Source organism: Ostrinia furnacalis, unplaced genomic scaffold, assembly GCF_004193835.3.
Source record: "Ostrinia furnacalis isolate ACB-3 unplaced genomic scaffold, ASM419383v2 OfSCF1277, whole genome shotgun sequence".
NCBI lineage: Eukaryota > Metazoa > Arthropoda > Insecta > Lepidoptera > Crambidae > Ostrinia > Ostrinia furnacalis.
The window spans coordinates 49,057-68,430 of record NW_021131516.1 but is presented as its reverse complement, the minus strand read 5'-3'; the positions used below and the strand labels follow the sequence as shown (position 1 = coordinate 68,430).

The window sequence follows — 19,374 nt, the reverse complement described above, 5'->3', positions numbered from 1 at the left end:
GTTAAATATGTCAAGGTCATCATATTTCAGATTATAATCATAAATAACCTAATATTAAGTTCATGTTAAAGTTCCTCTATCTGAAAATATCAGAACTAGAACTCGTCTCTGCATTACTCTTGCCAATAAGTACCGACGCGTGACGTTGTTCCTAAAAATGAAACTAGATGGCATCCCTGGTATCACTTTTTTTAGTTTATAATACCTACGTTAACCTTGTTTTTGGACAGCCGATGACATTGAATACCCATACCCATAAACTTATTCTTCTAAGGACGTTATTTCGTCATTTTAAGAAAACGGGACATTATTTCTCAAATATTCTTGATAAGTACTTTGTGAAAATGATTGAATTTCAATCTATGCTTTCTAAGTGTAAGCAGTAGGTACAATACATTAACCAACAATAGATGTGCCCGTAACGTCGCAAGTTTTAAAATGGTTTTTAAGTCCATCACTTTTTTCATGACATAAATTAATATTGACGCTCTGTAGTCTAAATATGTGTAAGATTACACTGGTCAACAAAAAATCAAAATGAAAATGGTGCCGAGATTCTGTTGATAGTTTATTATTAGGTGTGTATTAGTAATAATAAAAATATTTTTATTTTTTTTTCATGTAGTTTTGGATCTACCCTCAGTTTTAAAATTTAGCTTTAATCGGTACTTTGGTTGCACAGTTTGTAGTGTTATCGGTACATTTTTATAAATGCATTTATTTTAATATCATGTCTACATTGCCAAGAAGTTGTCTCAATAATCAAAATGTATTTTTGTTACATTTGTGGTGTGTACACAGTTAAAAAGTTCAAAAATTCAGGCAACATTTTATTAAAAGTGCTTATTTTTCTTACTTTAAGTCGGAAATTGTGGTTGTATTTAAGTCGTGGATACCCAAAATTGTTTGTATAATCTGCTGTGAACACTTAAGGCCATGTTACAATGGTCAAAGAAGCCGTAACATGAAGTTCAGAGTGGGGAAAGTAATGAAAGAACAAAAAAAAATCCTAGTTTAAGCATAATTTTTTTTTATTATTAATTTATAAAGTAATTTTTAATGGTCTATAAAAATCAAGATACTGATTTTCTTAAGTTCCATGGACTATTTGGAACGATTTGCATAGATTTTGTTAATTAAAATTACAAAATTTTTTTTCGGAAATCACTAGCCCAGTAACTACTCTGAAATTGTGAGACATGCCTTAAAAACTCAGGATGTCATAATTTTCATCAAAGAGCACTACCTCCAGAGTCATCTTGACCAATTCCCAGAGAATCTTGGGTCACTATAGCATGTTATAGCTAAGAATAGGGAGAGCGATGCTATCAAGACCTAAAAACCATTGGAAGAGAGGTACCAAGGCAGATGGGATCGGTATATGATGGCTGATTACTGCTGGAGGATGTAACGTGATAGTTCCATTACACCTCATTCACAAAAGTCGTGGAAAATAAAATTTTTAAGCATTCAAAAATATTATAAACGCTGATTTTGGTCAAATTTTGTATTTTTCTATACACGTCAAAATCTTGAAAACCACACGTAGGAAATCAACNATCTATCGAACAGTCGGAACTCGCTACGGCTATTTCCATCAAAACTGGGTGCCCACTAGAACAGATTAAAGTGGGTAAAATAAGCGGAACCCGGGACACCCGCAGTGTCATCGCGCGGGTGCCGTCGAAAACGGCGAAACAGCTGGCAAGTCTACGTCGGCTACTTGTAGGATGGGCCTCGGTGCAAATTACGTTGCTAAAACCGAGACCTTTGAGGTGTGTGTCTTGTTGGGGCGATGGGCATGTTGCTCACAAATGCGCTGCCAACGTCAGCGACCGCAGTGCACTCTGCTTCCGATGCGGTCAGCCTGGGCACCAGAGGAAGGAGTGTCCCGCCAATGAACCCCGCTGTCTACTTTGCTCAGCGGTAGGAAAGGCAGCGGACCACACGCTGGGGACAAAAGATTGCCCTCAGCCGCAGCAGAAGTCGAAACCGGTGCTTTCTGGGCCCGGCCGAACGGCTAGCCTCATGGAGCTGGACGCGGGGGCGTCCGCTTCCTAACACTGAGGCCCGAAGTGCGCGCGGAGTCCCCGCGTGCTTTGGAGAGATGACCCCTTGAAGGGGTCTGTAGAGCGAGGCTGCGGCCGATGCGTGGGGGCAGGCATGCGAACGATTCACCGACTCGTACGCTGCCCCACTAAGCGCGACCAGAGGGACCCGACTGGTTTTTAGTGGGTAGGCCTTGCCCTTCAGGCGAGGAGAGTCCCACATAACTCATCGGCTCCCCCGGGCCGGTGAGTATGCAGTTTTATGCATTTTCCAGTCGAAAAAAAAAAAAAAAAAAAAAAAAAGGATATACAGCTTGACCGCCAATAAAAACCCAACCAGTAAAGGAAGAACGAAAATATATTTAAAAGTATAATTATTTGCACAGTTTCAGCTCAATAAAATAGTAAATATTTACTTTCAGAATTCTCACGTTAATTCGTTAACTCGCAAGTAGCCTGTGCTGTGAGTTTTGATGAACCAAATGCCTTGGAAAATCTTTGATAAAATATCGTATAATCTATACTTACAGCCAGCCCTCTCTTCCTAGGCACGGCATGATAGTTGTTGGATACGATCTGAATGGATGGAACGCCGCAGTCCGCGGTCGACAAGATGGCCGGCCCCCTAGCCCTTTGGGGCGACTGCTTCCTCGTCCCTCCAAATAGGAACATGGCGGCTCATTTAGTTCTGAAAACAAAGAATATACAGCTGTAATGTCAAAATCTTATTCAATTACGCCTACTATGTAGTTGAGAGATAATATGTGGTGCTCGGGTCCTCACACTGAAATTTTGATACATTTCCAAAAGTGATAAAGTAAATAAATAAGTTAAGGGATGTGATAATATAATACGTAATTTGTGTCTATTCAATGTAGCTGTTAAATAAAATAAAGCTAACAATAAAATTACTACCTATCTATTTAGGTAAGTCATAAAGTCAATTAAAAGCTGAGCGCGTTTAAATTAACGTGCTCCACTAATACTTACATTGGACGTTATTTGTTAACTGTTATTTTCAATTTCACATATTTTTTTCTATCTAGGTAAAACCACCGCATACAAAATCATACGGGTTGCAAAAGTACAAAATATTTCTAAAATAATTGCGTTAAGATACAATGACAAAAGACAATCGTAATTCGTAGAAAAAATACAGAAGATAAAAATGTTTGTTAGCGGCCAGATGCAATGTAGACAAAATAAATAAAAAAAGTTTTTAGTAGCCAGATGCATCCAAAGAGATTCCTATACGTCTACAATACATCTCGTGTGGTAAACAGTAGAAAATTAGGTAAGTGCAACTCAGCCTTCATTTTTTAATATTTTTTTTTTAAACTTGTATCGAGTTGGTGTCAGACTTGATGAGATTTGACATAGCGAAGTTGATGGCGTAACGCTTTAAAGCAAAGAATAATATTTTACAAAATAAAGAGGACAGTTTATACTTGGAAAATTTTGCCTGTGGGGCATTTCACGTGAAGCGGACAACGAAAATCAAGTCAGGTTTTGGATTTTGTTCATCTTTGGATGTACTGCTATATGACCTGAATGGATGTGCATCATTTTTTTTTATGAAGCTTAGTTTATTTTTTACGAGCGTTCATAAAATTGGTAAAATTATAGGAACAGATTTTTCGGAAGCTATTATTGATATTATTACATTTGATTAAAAAGAAAGTAACTATTGGACTTTTGAGCATAAATAACTGTGTTTCTTACTATATACTACAAATTTGAAATTTCTTTTTATTTCACATAGAAAACCGGAAGTAAAGTTTTTAAATCGAATTTTACATAACTTCGGTATTTTTTTAAATGTTTATTTTTATTTTAAAATATAACTAGTAGTCCATAAACAATGTGTGTGAAGTTGTAGAATGGAGTCTACATTAGTTTTTGAGTTAGAAGCAGTACAGTGCGAGCGCGCCGCATTGAGTCCGTCACTAAANCGTCACTATTGACGAAAACTTAGGCTAGTCTTTACGAGCACTTGGTTTAAATATTACTTTTTGATAAAAAATAATGATTCAATCTTATTAGGTATAAAAAAGTTGTTAGTTTGGTCTCGTTAATCTATTCACGAATTACAATTATTAGGTATGTATTGTTTTCAAAACACATCGATATATACAACAAACAGTGTAATTTGATTTCATTCACAATAAAATTATAAACAGCCAAAATACGAAAAACATTTGCGCGCGGCATACTGTTGATAAGGTCGAATTTAGCACAAAACTGCAGCTACCGTTGGCAGAGACGGGCGTTCCCGCGCATTTCTAAAAAAAGCGCGCCAAACGCGTATTTGAGCATCATTTTGACGTTTCAAATATTTAGTTGCCTTCTTAGTTGCGAAGTGGACGAACGTACCTACCGTTGTATTTACGTGAAAGAAAGTGATTGTTTTCTGTATAAGTGATCAAATTATTATGAATTACTACGGTAATAAATGTTTTAATCCCTTTAAATTGCCATTCCATCGGAAGAGCAACAATTTAAGAAAAATATCAATGACATTAGCAACAAAGTGGAGAGTTTCGTCTGCTGCTTATGTTTGTGGGAACTGTAGACTACGCCTTTTGTGCGAAACACCTCCAGAAGCCAGTGCTGATATACCATCACAGAGCAGCCAATCGTCGAGTGAATATTCGCAAAACGTCGAAGAAGAATTGTATATTCCAGAAGGTGACAAATACAAAAACAAATCGATACAGACAGATTTAAGGGAAGATCGAGAAATTTTGAACCAATTAAAAGACAAATTCAATGATCCTTCTACATCTACTTCGATGAAAACTTTCATTCTGACCATTGCGCCGAAATCTTGGAGTGTGAACAAACTGTCGGAAGAATTCGGGACATCTCGGCGACAAGCGGATAAAGCAAAAAAATTAGTAGACCAATTCGGTGTACTATCATCACCCAATCCTCGCAGTGGCCATAAGCTACCCATCGAAATCGAAAACTTAGTAAAAAATTTTTATCTTCGGGAAGATAACAGTCGAGTTATGCCTGGTAAGAAAGATTTCGTGTCTATTAAATTAAACGACGGCACAAGAACACACTTACAAAAACAACTTTTGATGTGTAATATTGAGGAGTTATACCAGAAGTTCAAAACTGAAAATCCAGACATTAAAGTGGGCTTAACGAAATTTTTTACATTGCGTCCCAAGCAATGTATCCTTGCTGGAGAATCTGGCACACATCTTGTTTGTGTTTGTGTGTACCACCAGAATGTGAAATTGATGATGAGTGGGGGACATATTGATTCTTTGACTGCAGAAACTAACATGCACCTTCCGTCTTATAAGGAGTGTCTACAAAGAATGACGTGTTCAAACCCTACACCAATTTGTTACTTAACGACCACAAAATCTGGTCCAAATGAACGCTGTCCTTCATGTCCTGGCTTAAGTGCGATTCGTGACCATTTAAATAACGTTTTTGATGAGAATGAAGTGACAAGTGTGCAGTTTGAGCAATGGATGGGTACAGATCGATATACAATAATCACTCAAGTGCTACCCGCGGATGATTTCGTAGAGAGCCTATGTATTGGCTTGGATTTATTGAAACCTCATGCATTTATTGCTGAACTCCCCCTCGATCGGGCCCACTAGAGTGAGCCCGCCGTAGGCTGGACTTTGGTCCAACACCGCGGTGGGCAACCCTCTAGTTGGGTTCGCCACTGATCGGGCGCCTAATGCGCTCGATACGGCCCGATCGCGAACGTCGGTCTGCGACCGACGATCGCCAAACGGTTAGAGTACCTTCTGTACTCGCCACTCTGCCCGGTGAAGTTGGAAAAGCTCTTCAAGCTACCAGCGCGCGTCCCTTAAAAAAAAAAAATTATTGCTGAACAACAAGCACTCTTCTTCAAAACACTTAAGGAAACTATTCCAGAAGGTAATGTACTTATTCAATGTGACTTTGCAGAGAATTATAGCTTCGATCATAGCAAATGTTGTGATAGGGATAGAGACATGCGATTTTTGGTTTTACAAAGATAATACGATAGAGAACAATACAAAGTAATAAAAACTACCGGTTATAGGGGCATTTTTTGGAGAAATTTATCAAATAACCAAAAAAACACGAATTTTGAAGCAGATTTTTTTCAAAAAGTATCATTTTTTATTATTTGTTGGCCTTTTTTGTGTATTTATGTATTTTTTTAGTATCGCCTGTTATTTAGCATTATTATTGTTTTTATTTTATCAGGATATACCGCTTAGTTTAAAAGTTATTACGTTTTCTTTACAATAAGTAATTGGAAGAAAAAAAATTCTATAAAAAATTTAAAAAAATCTTGACCTCTTTTTTGTCGATAAAAACAGGTCTAGTTTCATCTATTTTCATTATGTATACTTTAACGTGACTCACACTGTATAGTAAGAAACACAGTTATTTATGCTCAAAAGTCCAATAGTTACTTTCTTTTTAATCAAATGTAATAATATCAATAATAGCTTCCGAAAAATCTGTTCCTATAATTTTACCAATTTTATGAACGCTCTTAAAAAATAAACTAAGCTTTATAAAAAAAAATGATGCACATCCATTCAGGTCATATAGCAGTACATTTAATCCAAAGATGAACAAAATCCAAAACCTGGCTTGATTTTCGTTGTCCGCTTCACGTGAAATGCCCCCTATGACATATCTGTACATTGGCGATATCCTTCATAATATTACAATAGCTCCAAACAGTTAACAAGGAATGACCCTCGTGGGACTTCAACAGCGGAGCCCTCATACCACATAGTATTACTAGTATGTTTGCAATTATACAATATTACTCAATTTGGGGACATACTTAAGGGAATTGGCTTGACATGTTGTAAGCTCATTTTGGTGTCCAATGGCTTTAATTATATAGATGCAAAATTAGCAAAAATACTTGCTTTGAGTTTATTCTGTTGGCTGTAGCCTTGATAAATTAAACGCATGATAAAATCATTTGCGATGTCCGCGATGTGGAGTACGCAGAATCAGACTATTTCCCTGGAGATTTTTACAGCGTACAAGGGCTACAATCATATGCCTATTGGCTATTCATATGTATGGCTACAAAAGCTGTTACATTTATGTCTATTCCTAATTTTCTTTATGAACCATCTTTACATACTTTTTTGTACCAAAGTACCTATTTAAAAAAAAACTTAAGAGTCAAATGAGCATTTGTTTGTTTCACTCACATAATTTGGTGTCAGTAGTAAAGGAAAAACATTAATATTCTAAAATGCTCATAACACGATCGAAAAGTAAAGCCACAGGCGTGGCAGTGCCCCCTGCTACTAGGAACGGAAGCGGATTAGCGGAGACTTCAGAAGACGGCGCCTCCAGTGTCGTCCTAGAGACTGCGGGCCCGTCTACGAAACCATCTCCTCCTGCTAGTATTACACAACCATTCATAAAAGTGCGAGTTCTAATCGCTCTACCAGCACTATGAAGGCTCGCATTCTAACTGCATAGCACTGCATTCTAACATAGCTCCACACAGAGCGTAAGCGTGCTCAACTTGAGCGCAAGCGTGCCCAGCTTGAGCGTGAGCGAGAACGTGAGCGTGATATTGCTTCCAAAATACTGAACTGTCCTATGCATGACATTGACAGTGGGGCGCCACCGTCAATACCGGATCGCTGGTTCCGATTTTTCGCTACCATCCATCGATTAACTATAAGGTTTTCAACATGGCAAAAATCGGAACCAGCGATCCGGTATTGACGGTGGCGCCCCACTGTCAATGTCATGGATAGGACAGTTCAGTATTTTGGAAGTATACCTGCTTTCCAATAATGTATCCACGACTAGAGATTGCAATCTGCGCTGGAAATCTATCTATGGGAGGGTCAGATCAGAAAACGGATAGACCCTCTGTATGAAAATGACAGTTTTGTGGTTTCCTATATCCTATCCGCCGATTTTGACGTTTGCTTTTGCAGAATCTTGATTCTTTTGGACGCTGTGTTGCGGTTGCGGTTTTTGTTGTCGTAAAAGAAATTGCGTTGAGATGGCGTTCTCACTGTCTAGCAGCAGCAGTGACAGCAGTAGCAGTGATTTGGAGACCTCACGCTCGTCTCGAATTCAAGCGATGAAGAACTGCCAAGACGCTCACGAAGATTGATCAAAAGAGTCAATTACATGCAGAGCCTGGACGACGCGGAATTCACATTTAGGTTTAGGTTAACGAAACCTGCGGTGGAGTTCCTGCTGGCTGAAATTATGCCATCCATACGAGTGACCTCGACAAGGTACGTTATGAGAAACGCTACAGGAGTAACGTACTAGCACCAATGACCGACACTTTATTTTTTGATTCATTATAATAAGAGTAAGAAATCGATTTCTTAATATGGCAACACTGTACCATAGAAAGCACACTTTTGACTGCCTCCCATTGACATTTAAGCAAAATCCGCCAATTTATTTTGAAAATGGCGGTATAACAACTGATTGCGGCTGGAGTACCGGTGAATATAACAACAATTCTTAGTAAAATCCTTAAGGAAGTGAGAACATTTTTTGTGAATTTTATCTTTTTCACGGGTTACTATAAGAACTATTAGAATCCATTTTTGTTATAACGAAATTTTAAGATTATTTTGATATTAGTAAAATGTTGGTGTCGATCACTGGTTTTCACAAACTGACTTTTCCAATAATCGACACGTGTCGATAGTAATTTTTTGAAACATTTTTCATTTGACAACCGAAATTAGTTCTTATTACTTCGCGCATTTAGTAGATCTTAGAAGTAAACTAATCATAGTCAAGCTACCAGTAATCGACAAGTGTCGATTGGTTCTTACAGATGGCTGCGAGAAAAAAATATTCTCCCAAACAGTTAGAAAAAGCTGTAGAAGCTGTTAAAAATGGCGAAAAGATTGCAGGTGCTGCGAAACGTTTCGGAGTACCTAGGATTACGCTCCATGATAAAATTTCGGAAAAAACAACAATGGGTTGCACCATGGGGCCGAGAATAGTTTTAACTAAAATCGGGACTATTCCCACCTTTCGTTCCCACCACTGCAACAGACTCCTGTGTAGCCAGGATCTACAGCTTGACCGCCACAAAAACCAACCAATGAAGGTCAAGTTTGTCCCGGGGGAAAGTTAAACTGTCATTGGACCAGCAACGAAATTAATCAGAAGAACATAGGAGGAGTTCGAAATTAAGGTTCGACTTCCCTCCATTGCAAAGCGGATGATAGGTGACAAACAAAACCTTTAAAAAAATATTATGCACCACGGACAATAAATATCAATTAAGGGGGCCTATCTTATGAGCAATTAGGAACTACCTGCCAATAATATTTTTCACAAAATCGCTTAAAAGCACGGAATTTTTTCCTGTCGCGACAAGATCGGCGTAATAAATTGCGGAAACAGATGTATGTTGTATTGAATTAAGCATTAAATCACGTTTATGTTTCCAAAGATCACACTCCCACAAGATAATAATTATGATGGGCAGACTGCTCATGACTGACATCATCAGTGGAACACTTGCAAAAAGGAGATTTAAAGTTGCCATGCTCCGTGAAGAAATGCGACGAGCAATGGTCCATTTCTAACCATCGCCTAGTTAGACGTTCGCGTACATTCGGGAAGAATTTGTCGGCGCCGGACANCAAGTGCTGCCCGCGGATGATTTCGTAGAGAGCCTATGTATTGGCTTGGATTTATTGAAACCTCATGCATTTATTGCTGAACAACAAGCACTTTTCTTCAAAACACTTAAGGAAACTATTCCAGAAGGTAATGTACTTGTTCAATGTGACTTTGCAGAGAATTATAGCTTTGTGATCCAAGACGCTGCACAGTCTTATCATTGGAACAATGAACAGGCTACACTCTTGACGTGTGTATTTTATTATAGATGTGGGAATCATATAAAACACGGAAGTATGGTTATGGTTTCAAATGATCTGAAGCACGATACATCTACATTTTATGGTTTTCAAAAAATATTGCATCAACATCTTTTAGATAAAGGAATAGGAGTAAAAAAAATTATTTACAGTACCGACGGAGCCTCGCAGCATTTTAAAAACCGATTTAACTTCATAAATCTATATTACTATAAAGAAGATTTTGATATCGACGCTGAAATTCATTTTCATGCCACGTCACATGGGAAAGGGCCTTGCGACGGGCTTGGTGGAAATCTTAAAAGGCTAGCGACACGTGCTAGCCTACAGTTGCCAGCAAACAGAGCAATTACTACGCCCAAAAAGTTATATGAATGGGCGAAATCTGCTTTAACTGAGACGTTCATTTGTTACTGCTCTCAAGACGAAATTCAAAGGGAAAGAGTTTTTCTCCAGCAACGTTTTGATTGTGCCGTTACTATTCCCGGCACTAAGAAGTATCATGCTTTTATACCAACAAGCGATGGCCTTATTGTCAAACGCACAAGTTACAGCTCAAATTACAAAGTAGTAAAAATTTCAAAATAAAATGTTTTTATCTTACATAATTATTTGTTTTACTTCCGTCATTATTACTTAAAACAGGTACCTACTCATTTTTAATATTAAATATTATTTAAACAGAACACATTAAAAAATATGTATTTATATAGGCATTAATATTACTATAATAGTTTTTATACAGTAGCCAACTCAGCTGTCGATAGCCAGTAAGACGTTCATTGCGGCGCGCTCGCACTGTACTGCTTCTAACTCAAAAACTAATGTAGACTCCATTCTACAACTTTACACACATTGTTTATGGACTACTAGGTATATTTTAAAATAAAAATAAATTTTTTAAAAAATACCGAAGTTATGTAAAATTCGATTTAAAAACTTTACTTCCGGTTTTCTATGTGAAACAAAAAGAAATTTCAAATTTGTAGTATATAGTAAGAAACACAGTTATTTATGCTCAAAAGTCCAATAGTTACTTTCTTTTTAATCAAATGTAATAATATCAATAATAGCTTCCGAAAAATCTGTTCCTAAAATTTTTCAAATTTTTTGAACGCTCATAAAAAAGAAACTAAGCTTTATAAAAAAAAAAAAATGATGCACATCCATTCAGGNCCCAGTGCCTTTAAATTTATATAAGTGACGTCCTTTGACTGACATTGCCATTCATTAATACATAGAATGTGCTGCATGCTACACTTCCACCCACTCTCCGATTTACTTATTGCCCATTCATCGGGAACACTGACAGCGATAGTTGAAGGAATTCGTTCATAATTAAATATGATCATTGGAGGATCTCCAGCTGCATTTCCAGTAATTAGGGCAGTTGACAGATAGCTTGTCCTTTTCATCACCGCATCTGCTGTATGGGTGTTTATCTCCTTTTTTGGCAAGTAGTCGACCAGGTTTAGGACGGAAGCTCTGCCAGTCCTGGCTGGTGTACTGCCGGTCGACTTAGAGGTGCAGAAGCGTGCGGCTATGTACTTCGCATCAAGGGAAAATATACCAAACCTCCGATTTCTTAAATAGCCGCGATCGTTCTAAAATAAGCCGATTATTTGATTCCCGAGAAGTCGTTGAAGAGGAATTACTTAAATGACCCACTAAGCAGGTGTTGATTTGGCAGATACACATTATAGTCAATAGTCGATAACTGGGTGTCGGTAAGTGGCAGCTGTCGATGACTGGGTGTTGACTACTGGAGATTCGGTGTCGATGATTGGAGATTTTTAAACTTTTTCATTTTTTGGGATTTTTTTCTAGTCTTCTAGTCCGTGTATAGTACATCCTATTTTTATCTCAAGAAAATACCTTAGGTACCATACTAAATCGTTACTTTTGGTTTAAAGATGAATAAATGACCTTTAATATTATTAAGAAGCCCACTATCTCCTTAAAGTGTCGATCATTGGTGCACTACGTTACCCTACTTTTAATATTAATTTCATTCATTCACAACTCACATTCTTTGCAGAAATTTCGGAATCTCCCCACTGCATCAGCTACTGATGTCTTTGCGCTTCTACGCACTAGGGCTAGGCACAATGCTGATATCAGTAGCTGACTTTGTGGGAGTATTAGTTGCTGCAGCATGCAGAAAGTGCGCGACATCTCGTCAGCGGTCTCGAGGCTTTATGATCGATATATTTTTATGCACCAGAATAGCGCTGCAAATTTTTACACGATTGCTGGGTTTCCTCGCGTGCTAGGTGCAATAGACTGCACGCATGTACGCATACAATCACCTTGTAAGTTTGTACATCATGTGATAAAATGTAATATTCGTTAATTTGTGGACAGTAATTTTTATCTATTTTTTATTTTTAGGTTATCTGATAGGTAAAGAATTTAGAAACCGGAAAGGTTATTTTTCCCTTAATGTAGGTACAAGATGTTTGTGAGGCGGATTTACGCCTAATAGGTTATCAATTCTGTTGGTATGTTTTTTTTCTATGTTTGTACACCGATTATACCGAGATTTCTTATCCGATTTTAAAAATGTTAAGGTCAATAAATAGGATCACTCATATCGCACACCTTAAGAAAACGTCAAAGTGTTTTTTCCTAATATAAAGCTTTTGCACTTCTTTTTATAGTATTGAAAAATTCTTAAGAATTTGTTAAAAATGTTAACAAATTTAGAAATCCCTTGCACGTCCCGTTCCAAAGTTATGACGATTATTTTATATCACTCACACCGCACACGGCCCGTAAGAGTGCTCTTCAAAATCATAAATAGGTACGTTTTATTTGCATTGAAAAATGTGTGCAAACTGACGAGCGAATTTATTAAAGAATAAGTGTGACAAAACTTAAAAGCTGTGTGCTTACCATGAGTTTACGTCAGGTGTGTGACATATTGTGCAGCGTCCCTAGCGGCTACTTTCAAGAAATAAAATCTTCATAGATTTTTTTGACGTACTCGCTAGCGAGCACACCTAACCAAAACTCATGGTAAGCACACTGAAGGAAGAAGTTAACCTTATTCTTTCCTCCAATATGCCGTGTGAGTGATCCCCACTTTTACCTCTCCTCTATCTGCTCATAATGTAGTTCGTAGGCAAACTGAGATAGTATCTAAAATTGTTAATCGTTTTTAACAATAACTTGGCATATATTCTGCTTTTATTAAAGCCATAATTTAAGAAATATCAGGCTTAGATCATTCGTAAAGGAAAATGTTGATTAGGGTACATATGATTTTTTATTTTGTGAGACTGTTTCGATTCATCAGAAGTTTTCCTAAGGATGTTTTATCAAAAAAATAATCCTAAAGCAGATTTTTTCAATTTGGTGGCGCCCGCGGCGACGATCGGAGGTCGCAAAGTTGAAATTCGTGAAGAGCACATCGAAATCTATACATTTCTAGCATATTATTATTTCTAGTATGTATTTACTATTAAGTTGCTAGCAAAAAAAAACCTGTAATAAAATATAATGGCCCAATTTTCACAGTAATGTCCCAGGAATTAAATTTAAAAATAACACCAATGGCTTTATATGTCTTTCAAAAGAAATAACGTTAACAGCTGCATCAGAAGATACAAGTAGTCAAAGCAGGCCGGATAGTATCCACTCTCTTACATCATTAGCTAAAGATTTAGATTCGAGTAAAATTTTCACATTTGATTTAGACATAGGTATATGATTTAAAACGAATCACACCTTTATATTCGCGGAGAAAAAAACAAAATGGTTTATGGCAAGTATACAAAACTTTACCAAAACATAAATGATCAAATATGATCAAAGACAAAATTTGGCTTAACTCAAAATTTATGTGCACTTGGACGCTGAAAAAAGTAAAATGAGTAATGATTATTTTAAAATGAAGCAAAAAAATTATGTAAAGTATTATGAACATTAAAATATATAAATACGTAAATTAAAATACGTACCTTTTTAATTTATTTACTTATTTAAATTCGCTAACGCAATTGCGGACCTCAAGCGGCAAACACAAGTTTATGACCTCTTTAACTCGCGGGAATTTAATGCTTTTGTCTGTTGTTTTCGCAACTGTATCGATCTCGTTCGCCTATTCAATCAAAATGAATATCTCGCCGCGCCAGAGTTATCCAACTCCATCATAACCAAATTGATCCCGCTTCTCAGGTCTAGATGGCCTGACTTTGCCGCCGCAGGAGTTGGCTCTGGCAAATTGAAATTAGAAATTTTGTAGAACTTTTTAGAAAATGAATCTTGTTTACAAACGAAATTTTATTAACTTGGAATGAAATTAAGCACAGGAGATGAATCTATAGATAGTATTAGAAGGAATTATTTAGAACACATCATTTCGGCCAGAGAGATGTCAAATAGATTAAGATAATAAGAAATAACACAAAATCAAACTACTAAATTGCAATGACAACTTTACGACTGACACTCGACATGACGTTAGATCTAAGATTAGTTACAGTAAAAATACATTTAACAGAGAAAACCCACAAAGCAATGACAAAAGAACTAGCAAAGGACAGTGCCAATCCATGTATGGAAGTTGGACCAAGTGCTGCCCAGAATGAAACTATAGTGCATTTTGTTCCTCAGGCCAATACTAATTTGTGAACCGAAGCACACTGAAATCTATCCCTGGAGTTAATAGAAAAAAAGAGTTTTGTTTTGAATTATTTACATACAAAATATCATCGATGTATACCTACTACGCATAAGATTTCGCGATTCTGGCATTAAATAACACTCGCTATGTTGAACTTAACCATACTGCATCCGTACACCTTAATTTAGTACGACTTCGACATTATTTATAAGCGATCAAGCGCTGTTTCAGTAGTTTAGTTAGTTGACCGAAATTAATTATTTCCAAAATGGAGCAAGAAGTTTTAGCTTACAATAACTTCAATAATCGATTGTAATACACCAATAAATTGATTTTTCGCAAGGATAGAGAACTAAAACTTCTTGCTTCATTTTGAAAATTATGATTTCTGTCAACTAACCAAACTATTGCAACAGCGTTAGATCGCTTCTAAAGAATGTCTTGTCTAAGTCGCACTAAAGTAAGGTGTACGGATGCAGTATGGTTAAGTTTAACATAGCGAGTGTTATTTAATGCTAAAATCACGAAATCTTATGCATAGTACGTATATATCGATGATATTTTGTATGTAAATAATTCAATACAAAACTCTTTTTTTCTCTTAACTCCAGGGATAGATTTCAGTGCGCTTCGGTTTACACATTAGTATTGGCCTGAGGAAAAAAATGCACTATGGGTTGATTCTGGGCAGCACTTGGTCCAGACCCTGGCACTATCCTTTACATCTAGAAAGAGAAATTTTGAAAATAATCGTTTAACTAAGCACGAACCTACATCGAAGAGAAATTAAATTAATAAATACATATTCTGTGAAGAGGAACATAATAATGATGAGTGTCCTATAGTAAAAACATTACAAGAACGAAAAACGAAATTAAGAGGTCGTTAAGAACTTTCAGCAGCTGCCCTGAACCATTTGTGCAGTTGTATTCCATTCATGGAGATATATGCAAGTGGTCGATGGAAACTAATGTGATACCACTCGTTTACGCTCTAATGTCGGACAAGAGACAAGATTAGAGTCATACATCGCGTTATTTGAAATCATAAAATCAGAAATTACTGGATGGTCACCAAAAACAGTGCATCTTGACTTTGAGATTGCCGTTTCAAATGCATTAGTTTAAGTATTTCCAGATATCAACCTGATAAAATGTTACTATCATTTTACAAAAAGTCTGTGGAGAATGGCAAAGACATTAAAAATCAACACCAAAAATTAAAGGAGAATTGTGGGATTATGAACGGCATTACCCGTGCAACAAATTGATGATGGTGTGGCGTACATAAAAGACAATCTTCCCAACTCTCCGAAAATAGCAAAATTTTAAAATACGTGGATACGACCTGGCCTAAATCAAATTAGAGGTGACAATGGTGCGTATTTGGAGAACGGCACAGAACTAACAACGTGGTCGAAAGGTGGCACTCAACTCAAAAAAGAGGTAAAGAAGCAATCTCTAGTGTCTCTTTTGCGTCTTTTAAATATTTTGACTGATAAAGAGAAAGACGTAAGAGAGGAAACTAAATTAAAACGGAAAGAGACCTTAGACCGTGATAGTGACGGGTTCATTATTGAATTGTCGAATGGAACTCAGACAAGCAGATATAAATGTAAGTTTTTTTTAGAAAAATTGTGATAAGCATTTACTTAACAGGTTATTAATATTAGTACCTATTATATTATATTATAAACATTAATATTAGAGGAAAGATTTGTATAATTGCATGTTTAATCAATACTGTAGTAATCCTGTATTATACTCTGTCGAAGTCGAAAACCTAGGAGTCTTAATGGGCAACAAATGAAGCCATTAAAATAATAAAATCTTTTATAATAATTATTTCCGATTTCAAATCTAATTCTACTGGCTTATTATCGCAACAAAATTTTTTTGAAATTTTGCAGGGCTAAAAAGGGCTAATAAACACCCATTTGGCAAAAGGTAACGAAGTATAACGACGTACTGTATTACGAATTTTTTCCAGAGACAACTGGGTAGGTACTAAGGTCGTTCGTTCGTTCGTTCGTTTCAGCCAAATGACGTCCACTGCTGGACAAAGGCCTCCCCCAAGGTTTTCCACAATGAACGGTCCTGCGCTCTAAGGTCGATTGCCCTCAATTAGGTAAGTACCACCCACTTTTACAAATTGGCAACGCATGGCAATGAAGTAACCCTATTATGGAGATACATAGATATAATTTAACAGCATGACTTTGTGTTTTCGTACATATAGGGCCAATAGGCTCCGGCAATGTTGCACACCCACTGGTTGGTTAGCGAATATTAAAACCGAACTTTTATGGTTCTAGTAATTCGAGTAAACCTATCTTTGGTCGCAAAGTTCGGTATTGCTGAGTCATTGAGTCTTAATTTATAACAAGTATAAGAGTAATCTACAAAATATAAAAGCGAAGGTCACTGACTGACTGACTGACTCACTCATCACGAAATCTCAGAAACTGCAAGTGCTAGGAGTCTCAAATTTTGAATGAGGGTTCCTTTTAGAACTTAGGTGCTCACCTGAGACTATAAAATTTAATAGTGAACCTTTCCATGCCAAGCCGTTCACGAGGAAGCTCTTGTTATTATTACCAAAGAGCATCGCATTGGTAGTTAATATGAAATTGTCACGAGAAATAGTTTCCATGGATCGATTTTGTTGCATACCACCCTTAATTTATTTCAAGTCCGATTAGTCGGACGAAGTGGAATTGCGATTCCTTGTAGTCCGATTAATCGAACCAACAGGAAAAAAAAGTTCACGTGGTCCGATTAATCGGACAAAGCAGTCGGACCACGTGTCCAGAGGGAATTCAACCCCTAAAGGGGATCCACGCGTACGAAGTCGCGGGCGGCCGCTAGTACTAACTTATATTTTTTATTATTGGACGAAGAATAACAAAGTAGTATGTATACTTAATTGCTCTTTCTTTGAACTTCAATTACTTTTATGCGTTTGCGTCTTCCTTCAGGCGAACCCAATAAGTTTTAGTTACTTACAATGGCCACACTCGGTGCCACTAATTGGTCATTTAGCGAGTCCTATCAACGCCATTTCATTAACATTGTAGGAAATAATATTTTACGAGTGTTGTTTACGTAACCACATATAAAAATACATTTACAGTTTTAGTGCGCGAATAGGGCTGTCCGAAGTATCTAGGTACTGGCATATTGTGGTCTAGGTACTAGACTATAATATCATAAAGGCTGGCACACTATGCAACAGGCCATGGCAACAGGTGGCATACACAAAGATAACAAGTATTATAATTTACTGAAACCCTCTGAGACCGCTCTTATCTCAAGAGTACTGTAAAATTACCGAGTCATATCGCCTTCGTCTTCCAAATCATAAAAACGGTGTTCGTGATCAATTTGTGTAAGTAATTTGATGGATTCGGTATCAACACATCGCCTTAATTGACCGCGCCTTCGCTAAGTTCAAACCTACGCAATTTGCATGTACCAGCTTCATAGTTAAGTGGCTAGTGGCAAGTGTCACGGTGAATGATGAACTTCACACGTGTGCAAAGTAATTAGAGAATTCATTGAGGAGGTTACGTCTAATTAATACACTAGTAATCCATCAAACGTTTAAATAGACGCGTACTATGCTATTTAGGCCAGTAGAAATGTCAGGTTGTAAAGGAACAATGTTACAGCACGTTCACTGATACAACTGCTAAAAATAATGGAAAAAATATTTTTGTTGAATAATGGAAAATTCTTACACTTTATCATTTTGATATTTGGAAAAAGACGTCGCAACGCGTCGTGACCAGATAACAATGTATGAATTGATCCCATTGAAAAGTGAAAACTGTTAACAGAAATACGAAGTATCTCTTCGTCAAAAATCTTTATAGAGTTAGGTGGGTCGTAAATTAGGTACTGAATGAAGACGTCAACGGCAACGGAGCCTCTCTCTGATAAACCTGATCTATTGAATTATGTACATGCGATGAAAGGAAGGCGTATGCTGAAAAATATCGCCAAATATCAACCAAAAGTTATGATGTTGGATGGAGAAGTTTGAAGAAGATCTGACTTTAAATGTAATGCTTTTGATGTTAAATTGACATTATTTTAAGCGGTCATTCTGGCGTACACTCTGTTCGTATTCAGTATTATTATATCAAAACTATGGGTGAGGTTTAAAAATTGTATTTTTATAACAAGCAACCGCGCTATTACGGCCAAGCGTTACGCTCCATTCCGCTCACGTCTTCAATGCTGTAAAGCTGATTTATGATTTGAGCGTCCTTGCCGCCTTAAAAATTCAAAAACTAAGTACTTTTTCTAGTATTCAGATAAAAATGTTTTATGCATCTATTAATATTGTGGAATGTCATAAAGTCAGAAGCAGATTTTGCTCAAAAAAGTGCATTTTCCTCGCAGTTTAAAAATTGAATAGTCCTCACTAGGACATTGTTTGGTTAATTAGCGGCGGTCTTTAATTTTAAACAATTGATTCTGTCTGCCAAGAAACAACGTAGGTACCTAAACCTCTTTTGTGTGATTGATGAGGTGTTGCACTAAAGAAAGTAAGCATTATGCTTCGCATGCGATACCCGAAAATGTTTTTCGGTGTGTCTTGCCCCTCATTCCCTCCCACAATCCATTTGGGAAACAAACAAATTTGTCCTTACCTAGAAATAGCTCCAATCACTTAAAATAGGCTGTTAAAATAGGGAGATTTTGGCCTTTATAACGCTTAAGCTAAGAGCCATCAGTTTTACGACGCCATCAAAATGGTGTCGTATGGCTTCAAACTGATTAACGCTGTGCAATCACATCACTGTGGGGGTGAC

At 36.9% G+C, this 19,374-nt stretch overlaps 1 protein-coding gene and 1 pseudogene across 1 annotated transcript in view; one reads left to right on the top strand and one right to left on the bottom strand.

The window, feature by feature from the left end:
- LOC114352233 (uncharacterized) overlaps positions 1-19,374 on the bottom strand; it is a 40,239-nt gene that overhangs the window by 5,050 nt on the left and 15,815 nt on the right. The window contains exon 2 of the mRNA XM_028303755.1: positions 2,577-2,736. Coding sequence (XP_028159556.1) covers positions 2,577-2,720 — 144 coding nt within the window. The 5' untranslated portion in view covers positions 2,721-2,736. The remainder of the gene's footprint in view (positions 1-2,576; positions 2,737-19,374) is intronic.
- LOC114352232 (putative nuclease HARBI1) lies at positions 7,297-14,157 on the top strand (annotated as a pseudogene).